The 25,987-nt window shown below is 35.5% G+C and overlaps 1 protein-coding gene across 2 annotated transcripts in view; it reads right to left on the bottom strand.

Moving 5' to 3' along the window:
- NCAM2 (neural cell adhesion molecule 2) overlaps positions 1–25,987 on the bottom strand; it is a 559,186-nt gene that overhangs the window by 39,615 nt on the left and 493,584 nt on the right. For both annotated transcript variants that reach the window (XM_086322171.1, XM_086322181.1), the window contains exons 13-15: positions 23,495–23,614; positions 18,701–18,822; positions 1,927–2,107 (exon numbers count right to left, since the gene is read on the bottom strand). In XM_086322171.1, the coding sequence (XP_086178297.1) occupies positions 1,927–2,107; positions 18,701–18,822; positions 23,495–23,614 (423 nt within the window). The remainder of the gene's footprint in view (positions 1–1,926; positions 2,108–18,700; positions 18,823–23,494; positions 23,615–25,987) is intronic.

Below are 25,987 nucleotides of genomic sequence, written 5' to 3'. Positions count from 1 at the left end.
TAGAATACTTTACTTATTTCTGTGCCTACATATATATGTTACATATATACACACACACACACACATATATATATACACATATATAGTCTGTATTTACTTTTTGAATTATACTTACTATTCATTTTATTAACAACATTGTCTTAAAAAATAGCATAGCAAGAACTCTGGGAGTATAATGTAACCTGCTTGAAATCTATATATTTATTTTTTTTACAGTTTGTGTTTTATCTATAAAATATAACTAAAATACTGCCTTTCATTTCATAAAATATTCATTTTAATCTTGATAAAAGTAATTATTCTCCCCAAGTATATGAGCTAAATTAAAAACGCATGGGAATGAATTTCACTCTTGCAATCTTCTTTTGAAGATTCTGACTCAGATTAAGAATCATATTTTTATCATGGTCTGATATCTTCAAAGAGGATAATTTCTACAAATGCAATTCCTTTTAACTCTAGAAGCAGTTATTGATGTTTAAACTCACAGAAACAACAAACTTGATAGTTCATTCAACCATTCTTCTTATTTAGGTGTATCATCTTAAAGGACATGGAATTTGTCATATGATTTAGAGCAGCTCTGATCTTGAACAAATACTTTAACTTCTCACAACTATATCTATAAAATGAGGATAGCTCTTACTTGCTCAACTCAGATTCAGGAATAAAATAAGGTCATAAATGCCAAAGTACTTTATAAATTATAAAAAGTGCCACTATAATATAAGATATCCAGCTATCCATATTATTTCTAGATACTTCCAACTTCCTAATTTCAAGTTATAATTGGAAATACTTATTAATTATGTAATACAAAGCTATGATATAAATTAATTTTAAACCAAGCAATAGTAGTTACTTTTTAATAGATTATTGCATAAATCTGCTTTCAACTGAAAAATGACATAACAAAGCCATACCAATGAATCTAATATTAATTTGAAATTACAAGAGGATTAAATAACATGACTAAACTGACAAATTTTATGTTTTCCAGTCTCAAAAATATGCAGCAATACTGATACTCAACTATAATATGACTTAAATAAGTCATGTTTATGAATATACAGTTATGATATCTCATTGATATATAAAATATATGTGTACATATACATGTATGTATAGAATTTACCATTAAATATTAAATATAATATGTGAAAGAACAATTAATATTAAAATATGACCAATATGACAACTCATTGACAGAGTTAACTAACTGAGTCAGGACAAATTCTTGCATATCCACCTTCATGGCATGTATCTGAAAAAAAAATTTGATATACCTTCTACAGATTTTGATAACATCACTAGCATAAAATGATGTAAGCACTATTAACTATTAAAAGTAGTCACCAGTGTGCTGAGACTGCCAGTGATGAGTGGCCTGAAACGTTTTGACCTTCTTTGTAACTCTATTCACTGTTCTTTCTAAGGGGTATCTGTGGTTGTTTCTGCCTCATTGTGTGATAGAGTTTATCTTTTCAAACACAACTTGCTTGGTCAGGCATGAATGGGCTCATCATTATCTTTGGCCATATTTCATAAGTGGAGGACTGGGCCCCATGTGTTTGGCAGAGAAGTTTTCTCCTTTGTAAAAGCTTTTTCTGGGCTCAAAGAATATTTTTCATGTTGATTTTCAACAGTTTCTTTTATCCTCTAACCTCCCCTTCTGCTCATTCTCTCTCTCTACCACTTCAACCACTAAAGTCTAAAATTTTCAAAGTGCATTTACAAATGAACCAATCTTTTGGCAACAGCAATTGAGAAATCATGATTAAGACATGTAAATAACCATGACTAAAACCTAGAATGTTACTTCCTGCTATAAAATTATGCTTTCAATATCAAGAAAAAAATCCAGAAGTGTTATAAAAGATACTATCGTATTTCTTTTTAGCCAGTGAAAGCACATGGTTTGCTTACCTTTAATAATGTTGGGCTTAGGCGGCATGCTGAATTCATAGACTGTTGGTTCTGAATATCCCAATCTATTGGCAGCTGTAATTTGAACTTCATATCCCATTGTCCACTGTAGATGCTCCAAAATAATGTGGTCTTTATTTCCCTGCACTTTTTTCTCTAGCCACTGATCTTCTTTATCTTTCTGCAAAGTCAATACAATCATATTTTGTAAATACCCATGCACTAAAGTTGTGATCTTTAAAAAAATAATTTATCTTGAAATGGAGTGAGTGAGTTTATTAAAATCAAAAAAGGATATTTCCTCTTTCACTGGGATAAATTAAACTATATATAGATGAAGTTATTTCTAAGGTTTTTCTCCACTAAATATTTAATGCTTTTTAAATTTGCTGAAAAGTGATGATTCATAACTAATACTTGACAATTCAAATGATAATTCACCTCCATTAAGAGTTTTTAAAATTTCACATATAATAATTGCTATTTATTCACTTTGTTGATTATTAATAATTTTGTAAATAGGGACTATAAAATATTATATATAGAAAAAGCTTAGTATGTCCATTAAAATAGTTACCAGAGACTATTGTCTGGGGCACGTGGGAGGAGGTGTGTTAAAAATAAAGTCTGTATTTTTTAAATAGATTAAAATTTTAACCATAATTTTTAATACTATGTTTCAGACTTATAATGAAACAACATGTGACAAAAATTATTACCTTTAAATAGGTTATTAGAATAAGAAAATAAAAAGTAATATCCTATTCTTGAACATTCTACACTTAAATACTGAATCTTTTTCTAAAATAAATGTTTTGGACAACATGATATTTGAATTACCATTTATTTGAAAAAAATACTATGACTACAGTCATCAATAATTGAAATAATATATGGATTAAGCTATCTTTAACAATGCAAACATTCGGTCGTGCAGTGTGTTAACAATCTGAACACAGGTTAAGTGTTGAAACAGTAATCTCTCTGCTACTGTCCCTCAACTCTATTACAGAAAAAGGGTAGCAGCTGCCTCTGTTACTTTCTTGAGGAAGCAATGAGGAACACTGAGTAATTATGCATTCCAGGGCATTAAGAATCATTACCACTTAACAAGTAGTTAATTAGCATTAAAGAGAAAGTAGTTCTACAATGTGAGTGTCCCTCTGTTGTTTGGACTCTTTGCAACTCATGGCCTGAAGTCTGTCAGGCTCCTCTTTCCATGGTAGTTTCTAAGCAAGAAAGTGGAGTGGGTGGCCATTTCCTTCTCCAGGGCATCTTCTCAACCCAGGGATAGAACTGACATCTCTTGCATCTCCTGCATTGGCAGGCAGGTTCTTTACCACTAGCACCACCTGGGAAGCCCTGTTTCTATAATAGCTATACAGAGTAGAAATGATATTTTCTGAAATCACATATCTAATAATCCATTCCTGCAACTGAAAATCTCAATTTACCAGAATTGTAATTATAAATATACTGTAACCTGGCCATAGTGATAGATAGATATATAGACAGAGCAACAGATCCATTGATTGATCCTTTTTTAACCTCAGAGCTCAATCTAGTATTACTCAATTTTGAGCCAACATTTTAGAATACTTACTTGACTAGAAAAAATAATAACATTTTCTACATTTATGGTGAAAATTGAGGATTTATTATCTAAAATCAAATTCTGGAAGTTAAATTCACTATTGCATTAAATTGACAGTATCAATAATACAAATATGAAGTATCCTTCAAAAGGAGATAAGACTTCATTACAGCTTTGGTACCATTCTAAGATTCTCTTTTCTTTATAATTATTTTTGGTTCTGCAGAACTTTTATTATAAAGGAAATCAACTGGTCTCTTCTATTGTTTCATCTAAAACTGGAGGTATTACTCACCTCCCCACAGTGAGGCCAAGGACTTTGGACAAGCACTTAGAATTATCATATAAACAAGGGGTATGTTCCTTTGCTTTTAAGACTTATAAATCAATTTATTAGACTAGGCTGGTGTCCGTGTTATAAAATGTGTTGGAAAAGCCACTGGAAAACAACAATTTGGACCAGGAAACTTTGCAACTCATCTAAGCCACTAAATGACTAGTAAATTTAAGGAAGGATCCTAGGTGTGTTTTTCAAGTGTTTGGGACAACTGTATCACTAGCCATGATTATCCCAACATCTGCTTTCTTCATCATTTGTCAATTATTCAGTCTTTAGTATGGTAGTGAGACTGTTCTAGAAATATGAACACAATAGTTAGCAAGAATGTACAACACTTATTTCAGAGTATACAAACCAGCATAGAAAGAGGACATGAAGTCTGAAAAACAAGAAGGTGTTTTGTGAGTATATATTAATAACAGGAAGGATTAAGACAGTCTAGGAACCCGGAAGGTTTTCTCAAGGGAGGTAACGTCAAATTAATAGGAAATAAGAAATTCCAGTTCCATTTTTCTTTTCATTCTTCCTCACTGAGTTAATGAAGATGTGATTCCTTCACAGAAGTTTTAAATTGCCAAAATAGTCAAAATGATTGAAAACCTCAGAAAGATGCAGAACCACTGGGAGATGCAAAAAAGTAGCCACTTTATGTTTATTGTTATAGGTATTGACAAAAAAAAAAAAGCTACAAAAATCTCCACTTAAAAGTAATTTTAGATCATATATGATATATGACTTATAAACACAAACATACATACACAGCACATAAAATACATATAAAATATTTGATACATTATAAATTGTATGTATACACAATTCAGAGAGGACAAGGTGAGAAATAGGAAGACTGAAGAATTAGATAAGGATAAAGGCTGAGCACCGAAGAATTGATGCTTTTGAACTCTGGTGTTGGAGAAGACACTTGAGAATCCCTTGGACTACAAGGAGATCCAACGAGTCCATTCTGAAGATCAGCCCTGGGATTTCTTTGGAGGGAATGATGTTGAAGCTGAAACTCCAGTACTTTGGCCACCTCATGCGAAGAGTTGACTCACTGGAAAAGACTCTGATGCTGGGAGGGATTGGAGGCAGGAGGAGAAGGGGACGACAGAGGATGAGATGGCTGGATGGCATCACTGACTCGATGGACGTGAGTCTGAGTGAACTCCGGGAGTTGGTGATGGACAGGGAGGCCTGGCGTGCTGTGATTCATGGGGTCACGAAGAGTTGGACATGACTGAGCGACTGAACTGAACTGAAAGGTTACACAGAGCAGTAGAAAGTAGCCCCGGTGGGCATCCCCTTACCCAATTATTCAGTATAAATTCTATTTAACTATGAAATACTGGTGAAAGTGAGTATTTGTATGGAAATTTGGAGTTGAATTTTGTTTTGGATTTGAATGGAGATGTAGGAGAAAGAGCCAGAAAATAAGCCAGCAGCTGATATCTGGATTACCCCAAGATACAATTCATTATTCAGAAGGATGAATAGGCTTCATGTCCTTTAGGTAATCTTCCAAAAATATTTCTGAGAATTGAGCATTTGAAGTGAAACTTCCAGATTAGTCCAAGACAGGCTGATAGACTTTTAAATCACCAATCACTTAACTCTCAATTGTTGAGGCTCTTAGTATGATGAATTAAAAGCCCTTCCATCATTTTAGATAGTTGGACTGATGGCCTAAAGGAACCAAAAGGAGCTCTAATATTTTCCCTAATTTAAATCAATTTCATTTTCCATTCACCATTAGACAAGGAGGTTTTTTAATCCCTTAATTGTTATTCCTAGGGAATACAGAAAAAATAAAGTGGGTGTTACCAAATACTCCCCTAGGCATCAAAATCTCATTTATGCATTTGTAGAGTGCCTGATTTAAGAATTTAAATGCCTAGGGAACAATTTAAGATAATCTAGTTGCAAATGTTCCCCTAGGTAATTTAATGTGATGATTTGCTGAATAGAGCTATTATTAATAAGCCAATTAAAAGTTGAAGGGCAGCTACTAAAAAAAAATAAATGGTCATTTACTTTGATATAGCTTCTCTTAAGCAATCCTTTTTGTTAAAATATAGGCAGCAGAGCCATATGACAGTTAAGGGGACACTTTAAAAGTTATTCTAAAATCATAATATCAGTAAATAGATATCAGTTGTAACTTCTCCCTTTTCATTTTCTAATTTTATTGATTTGAGTCCTCTCCCCTCTCCCCCTTTTTTTTTGGATGAGTATGGCCAAAGATTTATTGATTTCATTTATCTTCTCAAGGAACTGGCTTTTAGTTTCGTTGGTCTTGGTTATTGTTTTCTTATCTCTATTTCATTTATTTCGCAATGACTCTTATGATTTCTTTCCTTCTACTAAGTTTGGGTTTGTTTATTCTACTTTCTCTAATTACTTCAGGAGTAAGGTTAGGTTGCTTAATTGAGAGATATATTTTTTCCTAAGGTAGGATTGTGTTGCAATAAACTTCCCTCTTAGAACCACTTTTGCTGTGTCAGATAAATTTTAGATACCCAACTGATTGCAGAGTTTCAAAGAACAGCAAGGAGAGATAACAAAGCCTTCTTAGTGAATGATGCAAAGAAACAAAGGAAAACAATAAGAATGGGAAAGACTTGAATCTCTTCAAGAAAATTAGAAATACCAAGGGAATATTTCATGTAAAGATGGGAAAAATAAAGAACAGAAACAGCAAGGACCTAACAGAGGAGGAAGAGATTAAGGAGTGGTGGCAAGGATATACAGAACTATACAAAAAAAGTATTAATAACTCAGATAACCACGATGGTGTGGTCACTCACCTACAGCCAGACATCCTGGCATGTGAAGTCAAGTGGGCCTTAGGAAGCATTACTATGGACAAAGTTAATGTAGGTAAAGGAATACCAGCTGAGCTATTTCAAATCCTAAAAGATGATGCTGGTAAAGTGGTGTACTCAAAATACCAGCAAATATGGAAATCTCAGCAATGGCCAAAGGATTGGAAAAAGTCAGTTTTCATTCTAATTCCAAAGAAGGGCAATCAAAGAACATTCAAACTACTGCACAACTGTACTCATTACACATGCTAACAAGGTAATGCTCAAAATCCCTCAAGCTAGGCTTCAACAGTTTGTGAATCAAAGAGGGGTTCAGGATGGGGAACATGCATACACCAGTGCCAGATTCATGTTGATGTATGGCAAAACCAATACAATATTGTAAAGTAATTAGCCTCCAATTAAAATAAATGAATTTATATTAAAAACAACAACAACAACAACAACTTCCAGATGTACAAGCTGGACTTAGAAAAGGGAGAGGAACTAGAGATCAAATTGCCAACATCATTTGGATCACAGAAAAAGCAAGGGAATTCCAGAAAAACACCTACTTATGCTTCATTGACATGCTAAAGCCTTTGACTCTGTGGATCACATAAACTGTGGACATTTTTAAAAAGATGGGAATACCAGACCACCTAACCTGCCTCCTGACAAACCTGTATGCAGGTCAAGAAGCAACAGTTAGAACTGGACATGGAAAAACAGACTGGTTCCCAAGGGAAGAAGGAGTACATCAAGGCTGTATATTGTCATCCTGTTTATTTAAATTCTATGCAGAGTGCATCATGCAAAATGCTGGGAAGGATGACTCACAAGCTGGAATCAAGATTGCTGGGAGAAATATCAATAACCTCAGATAGGCAGATGATACCACCCTTATGGCAGAAAGTGAAGAACTAAAGAGCTTCTTGATGAGAGTGAAAGAGGAGACTGAAAAAGTTGGCTTAAAGGTCAACATTCAGAAAACTAAGATCATGGCATCCAGTCCCATCACTTCATGGCAAATAGATGTGGAAACACTGGAAACAATGGCTGACTATTTTTCTGGGCTCCAAAATCACTGCAGATGGTGACTGCAGTCATGAAATTAAAAGACATTTACTCCTTGGAAGGAAAGTTACGACCAAGCTAGACAGCATATTAAAAAGCAGAGACATCACTTTGTTAACAAAGGTTCATCTAGTGAAGGCTATTGGTTTTTCCAGTAGTCATGTATGGATGTGAGAGCTGGACTATAAAAAAAGCTGAGAGTCAAAAGATTGATGCTTTTGACATGTGGTGTTGGAGACGACTCTTGAGAGTCCCTTGGACTGCAAGGAGATCAAATCAGTCCATCCTAAAAGAAATCAGTCCTGGGTGTTCATTGGAAGGACTGATGTTGAAGCTGAAACTCCAATACTTTGGCCACCTGATGTGAAGAGATGACTCTTTTGAAAAGACCCTGATGCTGGGAAAGATTGAGGGCAGGATGAGAAGGGGACGACAGAGGATGAGATGGTTGGATGGCATCACCGACTCAGTGGACATGAGTTTTGGTAAACTCTGGGAGTTGGTGATGGACAGGGAGGCTTGGCGTGCTGTGCTTCAAGGGGTCACAAAGAGTCGGACATAACTGAGAACTGAACTGAACTGATGGTTTTCCAGCAGTCACGAACGGATGTGAGGGTTGGATTATAAAGGATGCTGAATGTTGAAGAATTGATGTTTTTGAATTGTGATGCTGGAGAAGACTCTTGAGGGTACCTTGGACTGCGAGGAGATCAAACCAGTCAATCCTAAAGGAAATCAACCCTGAATATTCACTGGAAGAAATGATGCCAACGCTGAAGCTCCAATACTTTGGCCACCTGATGCAAAGAGTTGACCCACTGGAAAACACACTGATGGTAGGAAAGATTGAGGGCAAGAGGAGAAAGGGATGACAAATGATGGTATGATTGGATGGCATCACTGATTCAATGGACATGAGTTTGAGCAAACTCTGGGAGACGGTGAAGAACAGAAAAACCTGGTGTGCTGCAGTCCATGGTGTTTCAAAGAACTGGACACCACTCAGCGACTGAATAACAACACAGATTTTGTGCAGTTCTGTTTCATTGTCACTTCTTTCTAATTTTTTTTTATTTATTTCTTATTTGTTACAAGGAAGCTTCACCTCACACTGGTCAGAATGGCCATCATTAAAAAAACAAAAAAAAAAAACTACAAACAATGAATACCTGAGAGGGTGTGGAGAAAAGAGAGCTCACCTATACTATCAGTAGGAATGTAAATTGGTAAAGCCAATTGGGAGAACAGTACAAAGATCCTCAAAAAACTAAAAATACAGCTACCCTATCATCCATCAGTCCCCCTTCTGGGCATATCTCAGAAGAAACACATACTTTGAAAAGATATATGCACCTTAAAGTTCACCACAGCACTATTCAAAATATCCAGGACATAGAAGCAACCTAAACATCCATCAACAGAGAATAAAGATTAGTGTGTGTGCTCACTCTCTCAGTTGTGTCTGTCTGTTTCCTACCCCATGGACTGTAGCCTGCCAGGCTCCTCTTTCCATGCAATTTCCCAGGCAAGAATATGGAAGTGAGTTGCCATTTCCTATTCCAGAGGATCTTCCCTACCTAGGGACTGAACCCACATGTCTTGTGTATCCTGCATTGGCAGATGGATTCTTTACCACTGTGCCACCTGGAAAGCCCAAATATGTGGTACATATACACAGTGGAATATCACTCAGCCATAAAAAAGAATGAATTAATGTCATTGCAATAACATGGATGGACCTAGAGATCATCATACTGAGTGAATAGTTCAGATAGAAAAAGAGACATCTCCTATGATATTGCTTATATATGGAATCCAAAAGATAGTACAAATGAATCTATTTAAGAAACAGAAAGTCACTGATGTAGAAAACAAACTTATGGTTATGAGGGCCATAAAGGAGGAGAGAGGGATAAATTGAGAGATGGGATTGACATACAGGCACTACTACATACAAAATATATAATAAGAACCTACTGTAGAGCACAGGCAACTCTACTCAATTCTCTGTAAAAATATTAGTATTTAGGGAAAGATTTGCCATCATCTGTATAGAGAGGAGATTGAAGGAGAGATAGAGAGGGTCTTGGCTTTATTATTTATGAACTTGACTTGTTATTCCTTGACTGTTTTTATTCATAATGAAAAATCTACTAAGTTTCTTTCCAAAGTCTCAGAATATATACGGTCAATATCATCTTAAATAAAAGCTGAATAATTATGAAAGGGAAGGCCAACAGACGAGGTGAGCTCCTGCTAACGATTAATGTTAAATCCCTGTAATTCCAATGTGTTTCAATTTAAGATTTTGTGTTCACGTGCAAGGCACCTTGTAAATCCTGGACTTCCTGGTACATGTATGACTTTACAGAAGGCTGAAAATTTTCTGAAGCTCTGCTTGTTACTCTGAATATGAGCGGTGATTTAGCAATCTGGATAATGTATAAACACACACACACACACATTTCATTGTGACTGGGAAAGATGCAAGTTTTAAAAGTTTTTAGGAGAGTTTCAGGATCTAACCCCCTTTTAAGTATTATTATAGCTGATTTAAACTGCCTTTCTTTCAGGTACTGAAGCTTGGTGAACTTTTGTAAATTGGACTTTATGTATTTCTACTCTCCATCATCCAGGTATGTCTTGAAGAAAAAATAAGTTCTAATTTTTCCTATTCATCACCTTCTGTGTGCTCATATTCCATGAAAATTCACACAGTGAAAGTTTTTTACCCATATATTTAGTATTTCTTGTATTAATTAATCTAGATACAGGATCATTTATAATAGCATAACATAGACCAACTTATTCATTGAGTTGTCAGTGTACTTATTCATTCAGACAATTAGTCTATTTGATGTTATCACTACAAGGGTGATTACAAATCATTATTTTCACTAGCAGCAAAGAAAAAAACACCCCAAAAAGTTTAGGACTTTTTTGGAGAGAAATATCAATAACCTCAGATATGCAGATGACACCACCCTTATGGCAGAAAGTGAAGAGGAACTAAAAAGCCTCTTGATGAAAGTGAAAGAGGAGAGTGAAAAAGTTGGCTGAAAGCTCAACATTCACAAAACGAAGATCATGGCATCTGGTCCCATCACTTCATGGCAAATAGATGGGGAAACAGTGGAAACAGTGTCAGACTTTATTTTTCTGGGCTCCAAAATCACTGCAGATGGTGATTGCAGCCATGAAATTAAAAGACACTGACTCCTTGGAAGGAAAGTTATGACCAACCTAGATAGCATATTCAAAAGCAGAGACATTACTTTGCCAACAAAGGCCCATCTAGTCAAGGCTATGGTTTTTCCAGTGGTCATGTATGGATGTGAGAGTTGGACTGTGAAGAAAGCTGAGTGCCGAAGAATTGATGCTTTTGAACTGTGGCATTGGAGAAGACTCTTGAGAGTCCCTTGGACTGCAAGGAGATCCAACCAGTCCATTCTAAAGGAGATCAGTCCTGGGTGTTCATTGGAAGGACTGATGCTAAAGTTGAAACTCCAATACTTTGGCCACCTCATGCGAAGAATTGACTCATTGGAAAAGACCCTGATGCTGTTGGGGGCAGGAGGAGAAGGGGACGACAGAGGATGAGATGGCTGGATGGCATCACCGACTCCATGGACATGAGTTTGAGTAAACTCCGGGAGTTGGTGATGGGCAGGGAGGCCTGGCGTGCTGCGATTCATGGGGTTGCAAAGAGTTGGACACGACTCTGCGACTGAACTGGAACTGGAACTGGAATGTCCATAGCTATTCAGTGGTTGAAAATATTTCAAAACATAACTGGATGGCTTTAAATAAATGTCAGTATGCACACCTAAATATAATTAAACCTACAAATTAGTTACTAGCAAATTATTTACAATTGATTTTAAAATAAGTTCTCTCAACAATAAAATCTCAATGCTACTTACTATTATTATTTTAATATAAATTTACTTATTTTAATTGGAGTTTAATTACTTTACAGTATTGTATTGGTTTTGCCATACATCAACATAAATCTGCTACAGGTGTATACATGTTCCCCATCCTGAACCCCCCTCCCTCTTCTATTTATTATTTAATAGTTTTTAAAAAATTATCTTTTTTTCCCCCTCTGGCCATTGAGATACTTAGTCAAGCTTAAGAAGTTCAATTACGACCTAGAAACATATGCTAGAGCAGTGTTGCTAGTCCCTAAAGTATATTTTCAAAATTGATGTTATTTTATGAATTTTATATAGCCCTTCTTAGATCAGGCAATTTTTTTAATTTACAAAAATTAAGTGGTAGGATCTGATACCTATCATCCAGTGAGAAAAGTGAAAAACTGATGAAAGCATATAAAAAACTTATTAAATTATGTAGAGTTTAATTGACACTACAATATGAAGTAGGTAAAAATATTCTGTACATGAAATGACTACTTTAATTTTTCTATACACATTATGACATTAATGTTTGTCTTTATTTTCCAAATACATTGTTTAATCTCACTGCCTTATTAGAGATGTTAATTTTCACAAAGGGTCCATGGAAACATCTAATTCTGTTTTTATTACCCTAGTTCTGGTCTCATAAATTCTGTCTTCCAACCTAGTCTTCTGCATTGCAGGCAGATTCTTTACCATCTGAACCACCAGGGAAGCCTCCTCTATCTACTAGAGGACAATATATAATGTTTCTTGATTCATTATCTATAGGAAGTTAAACATTCTCTATATTACAATATTATTGGTCTTTGTTTTCCAGTTAAAGGCAGGTGTAAATACTCAGATATGATGTCTGCTATAAGTCAACACTCACATAAGGTATGTACTATATGCATTTTGTTGTTCCTAGATTATAAAACATATAGTCCTGCGCACAGGAGAGTTAAATGATAGTGTCAAAGAAGCAGTCAAGTAAAAATCATAAGCATGTTTCTTACTTTCTGAATTTACCGATTTAATTTCCCTATAGGCTGTCCAATTAAAAAATCCATTGCATATAGCTAAATAAAATTTCAAGTTGTTCAACTGCTCTTTACTCCACTGTGGAATTCACTCATTTTGAGGAACTAATATTAATAGATGAAATGGCTTGGAATCATACAAAGGAAAGAGATAATTAAGCTATTTTTGAAATAGTTATTATTTCAATAGAAGTGCCAATATCAAGGCAAATACTGCTACACGTTTAGCGACCTAATTTTGAACATATAAGTTTTTAACATGAAAAGTGACCTATTGAGAAAGAAAATGTGGAGAAAATTATTTTTTCCCAAGATGGGATATTGTTTAACCACATGAATATAACTTTATACTGAATTTTGGAATTTTCAATTGGACCTGCAGAGTATGATTGTATGCAGGAGGAGGAGGGAAAGAAAAACTTAGGGATATGGAGATTATATTAGTGTTTTGGAGTACAAGGCATGTGTGCGTGGTCAGTCACTACTCAGTCCTGTCTGACTCTTTGCAGCCCCATGGACTGTAGCTCACCAGGCTCCTCTGTCCATGGAATTCTCCAGGCAAGAATACTGGAGTGGATTGCCATTTCCTTCTCCAGGGTATCTTCTCAGCCCAGGGATCAAAACTTCACATCTCTCGTGTTTCTTTCATTGGCAGGCAGATTCTTTACCTCTGCATCACCTGGGAAACCCATACAAGGCATACCACTAAATGATTTGGTAAAGATGAAGTGAGTCAGAATGGCTGTATTTGGAGGCAGAGTAGATAGGTAAGCTGAGTTAAGATGGGAGAGTGATTGAGGAGACAATTTAATCTCCGCAGGCATATTTAAACTCAGCCCTTACTGTTACAAAATTGTTTCTGACTATAGACTCATGCTTTGTTCCCATTGATACTCATGACTAAGCCATTCAAATTCTGTAAGTTTCAGTTTGTCCATTTAAAACTGTCAGAAAATGTCTTTTATATATGATTATATATTTTTCTGCCTTTTTTTTTTTTTTTTGCCTAAAAGTTAGCAATAACTTCCTTGTAATACAGAGGGTGTGAGGAATTACTTTTACAAATCTTACCATAGAAGCCCAATTTCCTTAATAAAGCAGTGTTCTCTGCTAAAACACCTGTAGGCTTTAGTGTAGTAACCCAGTAATCGATTATTAGTCAATTATTGCTTTGTTAAAATTATGCTAACAATCATTTCAATTATGATCTTTAAAAAAGAGATCTATGAATTTTGGTATTTATAAACAGCTGGATAGTGAAAATTAAGAGTAAGTATATGGTGATGAAAGGTATGGCCAGGAGAAATGAGATGGAATTGAGGAAGAACTAAAACTTTCTTTTATTGTCAAAGTAAACTTATATACTGAGTAAACAGGCAAAAGCAGGGCATTGCTAATACTAGGTTGGTTGGGGATAGGTGGGGGAACAAATGTAAAATAATGGAAGCTAGAGATTCACTGAAAGAAAAAACAAAACAAAACAAAATCTGTGCTTGTTCAAATCTTAATCTGAGTCACATCAACTGTGTGTAAAGGTAAAATACCCTGATGACTGCTGTAAATTTGAATCTCTAAAAATTTTCTAGTCTTATTATACTTAATACTATACTTACTTGTGTCCATGTATGTTTCGCATATAACTTCTCACAAAACTAATTCTAATCCTCATCAAGGAAAGGACAATACATTTTGGCAGCATTTTAAATGGCAATTTATGTTTTCAAATATATACATATATTTCTCTTTGAATGTCTATTTCCATTTTGTGAATCTTATTGGCTCTAAACAGATATAGTAATACTCTAATGAACATTTTTAGTTTCACCTACTTGCAATAGAGTAAGTGGGGTTGGGAGATGCAACACATACTGTAATGGGTGGTTGAGTTCTGGATGGCCCACTATCAGGCACCCAAAGTGCCAATAGTGTGTCTTTTTAGATATATAGGATTCACAACAGACAGCACTGCTATAGACTAAATTATGTATACCCTTTCATATTAATATGTTAAAGTTCTAACCTCCCACGTGATTCTATTAGGAGATGTAGCCTTTACAGAGGTAATTAAGGAGTTGACTCATTGGAAAAGACTCTGATGCTGGGAGGGATTGGGGACAGGAGGAAAAGGGGATGACAGAGGATGAGATGGCTGGATGGCATCACCGACTTGATGGATGTGAGTCTGAGTGAACTCCGGGAGTTGGTGATGGACAGGGAGGCCTGGCGTGCTGCAATTCATGGGGTCACAAAGAGTCGGACAGGACTGAGCGACTGAACTGAACTGAACTGAAGCTTACATGAGGTCCTTAGGATGGAGTCCTAATCCAAAAGGACTTCTATTTTCATAAAAAGAGGAAGAAATATTTTCATAAAAAGAGGAAGAGATGTGTGTGCACAGAAAAAAAGGTCATGTGAAGACACAACAAGTAGGTAGCCATCTACAAGCCAAGCAGATAGGCCTCAGAATAAACAAATCTGCTGACACCTTGATCTTGGACTTCCAGACTCCGTAACTGTGAGAAAACACATTTGTGTTGCTAAAGCCACTTGGTCTGTATTATTTTGTTATGGTAGCCCTAGCAGATTAATACAGCCTTTATAATGAGAAAGATAATTAACAGTATGTTGACGATGCCAATGTTTAGCCGACCCACCTCCCAGATATAATACTTTTCATTTAGTGATGGTCATGAGCCATATTCTATCTGCTGCTGCTGCTAAGTCACTTCAGTCATGTCCGACTCTGTGCAACCCCATAGACGGCAGCCCACCAGGATTCTCCAGGCAAGAACACTGGAGTGGGTTGCCATTTCCTTCTCCAATGCATGAAAGTGAAAAGTGGAAGTGAAGTCGCGTGGTCGTGTACGACTCTTCACGACCCCATGGACTGCAGCCTACCAGGCTGCTCCATCCATGGGATTTTCCAAGCAAGAGTACTGGAGTGGGGTGCCATTGCCTTCTCCGATATTCTATCTAATGAGACATAATTCTAATTCTGCTTGATGTAGCTTTTGAAAATTGTGTAGAGTCTGCTGGAAAAACAAATTCATCTTAAACATCTTGTTGCTCCTTTTCATCCTTTAGCTCTCTTCATGTTCTAAATGGAGATGTGCGGGCAACATCTTAGTACACAATATAATCTATATGAAGACAAAAGCCAGCATGCTAAGGATGAAAGAACATAAGGAAAAACAATTTGCATGTTTGACTGTATAGGTGAACAAAATCATAGCATTCCAAAAATATACATGCTATGTAATATAAAACCACTAATAGAGGAAGAAAAGATATAATCTGAAATCACATTGGTATCATCAGTCAGAATTAATGATTCTGTTTAAACTCAATAAAACATTTGTGCATTTTCTAATATCAACTCTTTAGATAGCCAAGCATAGCTTTTAGTTTTAGGTAGAAATTATACATACACAGAGTACTTTAAACATATTTTTACAACTTACTGAATTTCTGAGTTCACCATGGTATTTTACTGAGGTTATCCATAAGTTCTTACCATCCATCTGTATTTTGCATAATAAATTTTTCTGGGCACAAAGGTATGCTACAATCTGCGTTCAAGTTCTTTTATCCCAGTTTAATTCCACTAATTTCTTTCAAGCCTGTGGCCGTTACAGAGAGACTTTCACTTTCAAACAGTTTCCAGATGGCCAAGTAAGAATAACCAAAAAACTGGGTTTGACTAGAAAGATACCATCAGAATCAGAGAGAAACAAGTGAGCCATTCAGAGTTGTTTTGGAATGGGGGCATGGAGCCTCCATAGCAGATTAGCCATAAGACACACATAGCTGTTCATCATCCCCAGTATGAAACCTGCAACAAAAAGACATCCTGGGAAGGGGATATCAATCAGAAATTTAAAAGGTTGAACTGAGGTCTAAACTTAAATATTGACATAAGACACTCAAAATTAAACTCCCTTTTTTCCTACCCTTCAAAATTTAGATGTTTGAATTTGAAAGCAACAATATTATAACTTAGAAGATTGTGGATTTGTGGGAAAACAGTTAAAAATTCATCTACCTACTGCTGCTGCTGCTGTTAAGTCACTTCAGTCGTGTCTGACTCTGTGCCACCCCATAGATGGCAGCTCACCAGGCTCCCCCGTCACTGGGATTCTCCAGGCAAGAACACTGGAGTGGGTACTATTAAGGAGCAACTGCACTGTTTTTTAAAATATAATGTACTTGGAAGGTAGTAATAAGTTCAGTAAACATAAACATGAAATTGAGACATTATGGTGCTAATCATAAACATTAGTAAGACAGAAGGTAGAAAAATTAAATTATAAATAATACAATCACTTAAATTTCCAAAGTATGCCTGATGTAGTGAAAAGGGGGAATAATTTTTCAACCTGTTTTGTAAGGGCACTATTACACTGACAACATAAAACAAATACAAAATGCCATCATGACAACTGGAAGCTAGATAAACTTTTAAATTTGGTGTAACACTTCAAAAATTACAAGAAATGAGTAGGTGATATAAATTTAAAAAGATGTATATGAATTAAAAATGATAGTAGCACATGCATTTAAAAAGGAAATAGGCTTAAGGGAACTTATTCACTAAAGTGAATTTTAAAGGGTGAAAAGGAAAAAAATAAATAGAATTGATATGCTATAATGGGGATAATCATGTTGCTGTTTAGTCACTAAGTCATGTCTGACTTTTTGAGACCCCATGAACTGTAGCCCACCAGGGTCCACTGTCCATGGGATTCTCCAGGCAAAAATACTGGAGTGGGTTGCCATTTCCTTCAGGGGATCTTCCCAACCCAGGGATTGAATCTGCATCTCCTACCTTAGATAGATTCTTTACCACTGAGCCAAGGATAATAATAACCATTAGTAAATAAACTTTACATAATTTAATATAAAATTGTGTTCCGCCTTTTAACATATTCTACACTAAATACTCAGTGGTTCTTATGGTAAAGCTGTTAACAGAAATCACCTCTAGTGAACTTTGGTATTATTTTTCCGATGAAGGTAGAGTCCATCAGGTGACTTTTCCATCACTCTGTAAAACAAGAGATCCTTCATTCCCTATATAGATGACAAGTCCCACGGCAGCTTTCAGTTGTTCAAAATCCCATATGAGTTAGTGCTAAGTAAACTTGAAGAAATCTATTCCCTCTTTCTCAAGTTAAATGTGGCCATTATTTGTTAAAGAGTGATTTATTTTCTACAATCCATTTAAATAGTAATGCACTTTGAGTCAATAAAAATTTAATAATTCATAAAAATTAATTATGAAGTAATTTTGAGTTGTGAATCCTACTTAAAGTAACTAAAATTGAAAAGATAGCTTAGTTTGAAGTTATTAAAATCAAGTAGAATAGAAGGTGAAATATTCTGCTAAACTCAGAAAGAAAGGGAAAAATGATATCTCATTTCTGAAAAGTAGCTAAGTTTAGAAATCACAGTATGAATACCATGGCAAGAAATGAACAACATGCGATTTAGAAATCACATGAACACCATGTTATTTCGATTATCTATGGTTGCTGCTGCTAAGTCACTTCAGTCGTGTCCAACTCTGTGCAACCCCATAGACGGCAGCCCACCAGGCTCCTCTGTCCCTGGGATTCTCCAGGCAAGAACACTGGAGTGGGTTGCCATGTCCTTCTCCAATGCATGAAAGTGAAAAGTCAAAGTGAAGTCGTTCAGTCGGGTCCGACTCTTAGTGATCTCATGGACTGCAGCCTACCAGGCTCCTCCATCCATGGGATTTTCCAGGCAAGAGTTCTGGAGTGGGGTGCCATTGCCTTCTATCTATGGTTAGATAGAAAACAAGCAAACATTCTATAATATATAATGATGAATTTCAGCAATGAAAAAATAGCATTTGAATTTCTATGAGAACTGTTTACATTGTTTAACAACAATGTATGTAATATGCATTTACTTCTGATGTATCTATGAATTAATGCAAATTTAATGCAATTAAATTTGAAAACACTGTGCACAATGATAATAAACAGGGTACTTACACTTCTATATTTCACAATGTATTCTAAAATAGGGGCTCCACCATCATCCTGTTTGGTGATACTCAGCTTAAAGCTCTTCCCACTGCTTGGCTGTCCATGTATGGATGGAGGACTCGGTTCACCTATATAAGCAATAGAACATTCTTGATATTTGCACACACTTCATAGATGTAGAGATACTGCATTTTAATTAAAAAAATACAGTCATATAACAAAATATTACATCATCCTGTGTTTACCATTTTCTATTTGTCCTTTGTTGTGATATAACTTTTTGTCCTCTTTTTATCCATCCAAGAAACAGCAACATTCATAAATCGAGAAGTATCATGCCAAAATTGTGAAATCTCAGAATCATATATATAATTTATACTGATGGGCAAATGCTCTAAGAATAGAACTCACCGCATTATACAAGCCTTAAGCTTTATTTCTTGTATTGATAGCATGCTATCATTTAGTTTTCTAATATAAATTTAATTTGTAAACATGTGTAAAAATGTATTAATATAAACATATTAAGTCATCAAGCTATCTAAAATATATACCTACCAGAAATATAATAAATTAGCAATTTGTCATCTCCTTTAATGGATGTTTTTAAGCTAGATATAAATTTGAATAAATAAATTTTTATAGTATCCAAACTATACATGGGTTTCAAAATTTATACCTGTGGTAGATTCATGTTGATATATGGCAAAACCAATACAACATTGTAAAGTAAAAATAAAACAATAAATAAGTAAAAATAAAAAAATTGTCACTTAAAAAAACTTCATTTTATGGTATACTGAATTGTATTATTTTTGTGGAAAAATTGATTTCTGAAACAGTTTTTGACTAGAACAACTTCACAGATCTACCAATAAATAAAAAAATAAACAAATATTTCAAAAATTAAAAAAATCTCACTTTATGAAAATATAACTTTGGTGTTATTCTTCACATGAAGATGGTCTTATAATAAATATAATATGTTTAATATGAACAGAGTTCAACAGAAGTGGAAGAGTATCAGCATTAGTGTGAAATATTATGAAATAAGATGATTTATATGCTGTTAACATACTATGTTTTCTGTATATAAATTTAAACTTCTGTAAAAAAAAAGTACAATAACATCTTAAAAGGATTCAATAAGAGAATATGAGAAAGACTAAATAAGAAGAGTGGGGTTGCTTAGGATTATAAGCAGAGAAAGGATAGCTCTCTATTAAAATGAGGTTAAGTCATTCTAGGGTAATTTTAGTCAGGAGGTGGGGTTTTGAGTCAAGATCTATTTGCAGTGGTCCTGGTGAAAAAGAGGCACTGAAAAAGACTCTGCCATCAGGAATGGAGAATACACAACATATCTGACATTTTATGATAACCAACAGAAAAGACTTGGTCATAAATTAAGACGATTATTGCAGTCAATTTGACTGTACTACATAAGTATATAATAAGCAAAGCATTGCATAGATTGTCATACCAAACACTCTCTTCCAATAACACAAGAGAAGACTCTACAAATGGACATCACCAGATGGTCAATATCAAAATCAGTTTGATTATATTCTTTACAGCCAAAGACAGAGAAGCTCTATACAGTCAGCAAAAACAAGACCAGGAGCTGACTGTGGCTCAGATCATGAACTCCTTATTGCCAAATTCAGACTTAAATTGAAGAAAGTACGGAAAAGCACTAGACCGTTCAGTTCAGTTCAGTTCAGTCACTCAGTCGTGTCCGACTCTTTGTGACCCCATAAATCGCAGCACACCAGGCCTCCCTGTCCATCACCAACTCCCGGAGTTCACTCAGACTCATGTCCATCAAGTCAGTGATGCCATCCAGCCATCTCATCCTCTGTCGTCCCCTTCTCCTCCTGCCCCCTATCCCTCCCAGCATCAGAGGCTTTTCCAATGAGTCAACTCTTTGCATGAGGTGGCCAAAGTACTGGAGTTTCAGCTTTAGCATCATTCCTTCCAAAGAAATCCCAGGGCTGATCTCCTTCAGAATGGACTGGTTGGATCTCCTTGCAGACCAAGGTACTCTCAAGAGTCTTCTCCAACACCACAGTTCAAAAGCATCAATTCTTCAGCACTCAGCTTTCTTCACAGTCCAACTCTCACATCCATACATGATTACTGGAAAAACCATAGCCTTGACTGGATGGACCATTCAGGTATGACCTAAATCAAATCCCTTATGGTCATACAGTAGAAGTGACAAATAGATACAAGGGATTAGATCTAACAGATAGAGTGCTTGAAGAACTATGAACAGAGGTTTGTGACATTGTACAGGGGGCAAGGATCAAGACCATCCCCAAGAAAAATAAATGCAAAAAGGCAAAATGCTTGTCTGTGGAGATCTTACAAATAACTGAGAAAACAAGACAAGCAAAAGGCAAAGGACAAAACAAAAGATATACCCATTTGAATGCAGAGTTCCAAAGAACAGCAAGGAGAGATAAGAAAGCCTTCTCCAGTGATCAATGCAAGAAATAGAGGAAAACAATAGGATGGGAAAGACAGAAATCTCTTCAAGAAAATTAGAGATATAAAGTGAACTTTTCATGCAAAGATGGGCATAATAAAGGACAGAAATGGTATAGACATAACAGAAGCAGAAGATATTAAGAAGAGGGAGCAAAAATACACAAAAGGACTATATAAAAAAGATCTTCATGACACAGATAACCATGATGGTGTGATCACTCACTTAGAGCCAGACATCCTGGAATGTGAAGTCAAGTGGGCCTTAGGAAACATGAATTCGAACAAAGCTAGTGGAGGTGATGGAATTCCAGTTGAACCATTTCAAATCCTAAAAGATGATGCTGTAAAAGTGCTGCACTTGATATGCCAGCAATTTTGGAAAACTCAGCTGTGGCCACAGGAATGGAAAAGGTCAGTTTTCATTCCAATCCCAAAGAAAGGCAAAGCCAAAGAATGTTCAAACTATCGCACAATTGCACTCATCTCACACACTAGCAAAGTAATGCTCAAAATTCTCCAAGCCAGGCTTCAACAGTATGTGGACCAGGAAATTCCAGATGTTCAAGCTGGATTTAGAAAAGGCAGAGGAACCAGAGATCAAATTGCCAACATCCGTTGGATCATCGAAAAAGTGACAGACTTCCACAAAAACATCTACTTATGCTTTATTTACTACACCAAGTCTGTGGACCATGTGGATCACAACAAACTGTGGAAAATTCTAAAAGAGATGGGCATACCAGACCACTAACCTGCCTCCTTTGAAATCTGTATACAGGTCAAGAAGCAAGAGTTAGTACTGGACATGGAACAACAGACTTGTTATAAATTGAGAAAGGATTATGTCTAGACTGTATATTGTCACCCTGATTATTTAACTTATATGCAGGGTACATCATGAGAAATGCTGGACTGGATGAAGCACAAACTTGAATCAAGATTGCCAGGAGAAATAATAATAACCTCAGATATGCAGATGACACCACCCTCATGGCAGAAAATGAAGAACTAAAGAGCCTCTGGATGAAAGTGAAAAAAGGAGAGTATAAAAGTTGGCTTAAAGCTCAACTTTCAGAAAACTAAGATCATGGCATCTGGTCCCAACACGTCATGGGGAAACAATGAAAACAGTGAGAGACCTTATTTTGGGGGTTCCAAAATCACTGAAGATGGTGACTGCAGCCATAAAATTAAAAGACACTTGTTCCTTGGAAGAAAAGCTATGACCAATCTAGATAGAATTTTAAAAAGCAGAGACATTACTTTGCCAGCAAAGGTCCATCTTGTCAAAGCTATGCTTTTTCCAGTAGTCATGTATGGATGTGAGAAGAATTGATGCTTTTGAACTGTGGTGTTGAAAAAGACTTTTGAGAGTCCCTTGGACTGCAAGGAGATCCAAGCAGTCCATCCTAAAGAAAATCAATCCTGAATATTCATTGGAAGGACTGATGCTGAAGCTGAAACGCCAACATTTTGGCCACCTGATGCGAAGAACTGATTCATTGATAAAGATCTTGATGCTGGGAAAGATTGAAGGCAGGAGGAGACAAGGATGACAAAGGATGAGATGGTTGGATGGCATCATCGCCTCAATGGACATGAGCTTGAGAAAGCTTGGGAGTTGGTGATGGACATGGAAGCCTGACGTACAGCAGTCCAAAGGGTCGCAAAGAGACCGACACAACAGAGCAACTGAACTGAACTAGTGCATAGATTATATAATGGTGTTTGCTCTATCACACTCAATTTTCTCATATTTTTTAACAGTTTATTCAACATAAAGGAAATCTATACTATTTTAAATTTATCTAACTTTATGTAAATGCATTTTAACATTTCAAAACAGGATAGTAATGAGAAGGGGGCTTCAGCAGTTATTCTTCTGCAGTCACCATTGCAATGAATTAATTTAGTGGTACCTTTTTCTCACACTTAGGGTCTATGTAATCCATGGAATACAGGCAATGGTCATGCTTCAGCAAAATAGAACATTAAATTTGTTGCACAGATACTTTTCTACTCTCTCTTTGAATATAGTCTGAGCACTACAATCTAATTAATCAGACTGAAAAAGTAAGGCACTTTCCTGATGGGAACAAATTTACTCTATATTTTGCAGTGCACTTTTTTCCCCTTTCTTCAAACAGAGTTATCTTTTGTAAGTCTGAGATGCCACCATCTTCAGCAACCACTCCAACAAAGATATAATTCACTTTCTCAAAGTGTTGAAATGTCTCCCTGTATTTTAGTATCCCATTTAAGTTTGCAAGGAAGAGAATGACAACAGAGAGAAAAACACAGATTACTTACGGACTGGTAGTGTTTGGAAAATTTCTATTTTACTATAGTCTCCTTGTCCTTTTCCATTTACAGCTGCAACCCTGATTTCATAAGTTGTATTTGGTTCCAGGTTGCTCAAAACAACCATTGCTAAAAGAAAAAAAAAACATATGCCTATGATTAATACATTTTAATAAGTAAAACAAACCAAACTATTATAAAGTTGAGTGGAACAGTATCACTGAATTAATCTTTCCATGAAATATCTGAAAAGCATAAGAGCTATACATAAGTGGCAAATTATTTGTGGGTAATTGTCTTCTTCATCTCTATTTTAACTTTTTACCCAGATGCAATAACTTTCAAAGAAGAAAATTAATAGTTCCTTTCATGATACTTACATTCACAAAGTAGAAAATGAAATATTTTTCTTTCATTTTTTCAATATTCAAGAATTAAAAGGATTTAAATAAAACATCTTTACTGAATGCATCTCAAATATTTTGTCTACGCTAATGAAAGCTAAGATGTGTATTTAATGATCTATATCTTGTACTTTCATGTTAGGATGTTTCAAACCATAATACACCCACTCCCAGCATACCTCATGTTATACGAGAAATCTGCAGAACAGAGGGATGCTGCATCATTCATAGTCCTGCATTGTAAATATTACTTGTGAATAAGTCATTGAAACTAATATTCTCTTTGAACCTCAGACTGACTTGCTCCAACCTCTTATACATAAAACACAATAAAATATTCAATATCAATCAATCAATAGATGAGTGCTATAGAATTTAGTGGAGATATGAAATTCAATATTTAGAAGTCTGATCTCCAGTATAAGGTTTTTGAGTCATGTCAAAGAAGTGTCACTCAGCCGATGGTTGTGAAAGTGGATCATTTGCTTGATAATCTCAAATCAAATCAAGTTATTTTAATGCTAGCTTGAAGCCTGTCATCTCTCATATTTCTCTCTGAATTTCTTCTTGAGTATTTACCATACCAGCCCTGGATACAACACAACACAAAGGAGAAGAAAGAATCCGAAAAAGTACAGGCATATAAAATTTTATTAGAAATATTCTGTGGGTCATGACAGTCCTTTTAATTTGCTAGAAGGTTTTAAATACATTTGTAGATTTCAAAATTTTACATCTTTACAAATACCTTTGGTGGAACTAATACAATTCCATAGTTGCCTCTATCCTCACTGCTTTTGCTAAACAGAGTAAAAAGCTTTTGCTAAACAGAGTAAAAATTAAAAAGTAGACATGGAAATGCCTTGATGACCAATCAAAAGGAAGTTATATCTGGTTTACATAATAATTTAAAGTCAAATGTGCTCAGTCGCTCAGTCGTGTCTGACTCTTTGTGACCCCATGGACTGTAGACTGCCAGCCTCCTTTGTTCATGGGATTTTTCCATGGGATTTTCCTAGTAAGAATACAGGAGTGGGTTGCTATTTTCTCCTCCCAACTCAGGGCTTGTACCTGCATCTCCTGTGTCTCCTGCATTGCAGGTGGATTCTTTACTGTTATGCCACTGGGAAAACCTCAAAGTCAAATGATCAATTCATAATAGAAAATATAATCAATTATAAAAGATTAAATCATAAGTAATCAGGCACCTATCTGTAAGACTATTGATTAACATGAACAATGACTGAAGATGAGACAAACTGAATAAAATCCCAATATAGTATATTAACCTGTTTCTGATAATTACATTATAATGTATATTCACTAGATAACATTTTTCATTTTATGTTGAATGAATATACTTAGAGAATTTGATACTTTTTGTGCTCCCTTCTTTTCTCCAATATTATCATATATACCGGATAAATGTTAATGGCAAAATATGGTTCAGATATCAACCAGACAGATATTAATCCAGTATAGATGTTTCAAAATCATTCAAAAGAATACATTTTCCATAATGAAAATTTTATTTCTCATTTTCTCTACTGGGTAAGAAAACTGCACTTGCTTTAGAGAGCACACAGCCTTGTGAAAACCTTGGATGAAAACACACGGTATCAAAGTTAAAGGAGGCCAACTGAGAAAAACCGGATTAGCAGGGGAATCCAACTGATTAGAAGCTACAAGGATAAATCGGAAAGTCAGCCTTGAATTCAATTTCTTCCGACAGGTTTTTTTAGGAAACCCAAACACAGTTGGCTGGTGAGCTGGATTCAGAGAAATACCAGCCCAAGAAAAAGAATTCATTTGCAATAGAGGAATGGTTAGTGGGAGATGAAACTGGTCATGGAGATAATGGAAAGGGAGAAGGACTCAAGCTAAGAGGCAGCTGAAATGCTTAGAACTTGGAATCCCACTGAGTTTAAGAGAGAATGATTCTGCTCAAGATCTGCATAAGAAGGAATTTAAATGTTAAAAATTTATCATATTTTATCATTTAATAAGCTAAAAATATAGCAAATTTAAAATCAAAGTGGCACTTCCCCAGTGGCTCAATTGAAAAATAATCTGCCTGCAATGCAGGAGACCCAAGTTC

The sequence above is a fragment of the Bos grunniens genome, chromosome 1 (assembly GCF_055505025.1).
Source record: "Bos grunniens cultivar Pamir isolate PY7600 chromosome 1, Bosgru_T2T1.0, whole genome shotgun sequence".
Taxonomy (NCBI): Eukaryota; Metazoa; Chordata; class Mammalia; order Artiodactyla; family Bovidae; genus Bos; species Bos grunniens.
Note: the sequence above shows the minus strand (reverse complement) of the source record. Positions and strands in the feature narration are given on the sequence as shown.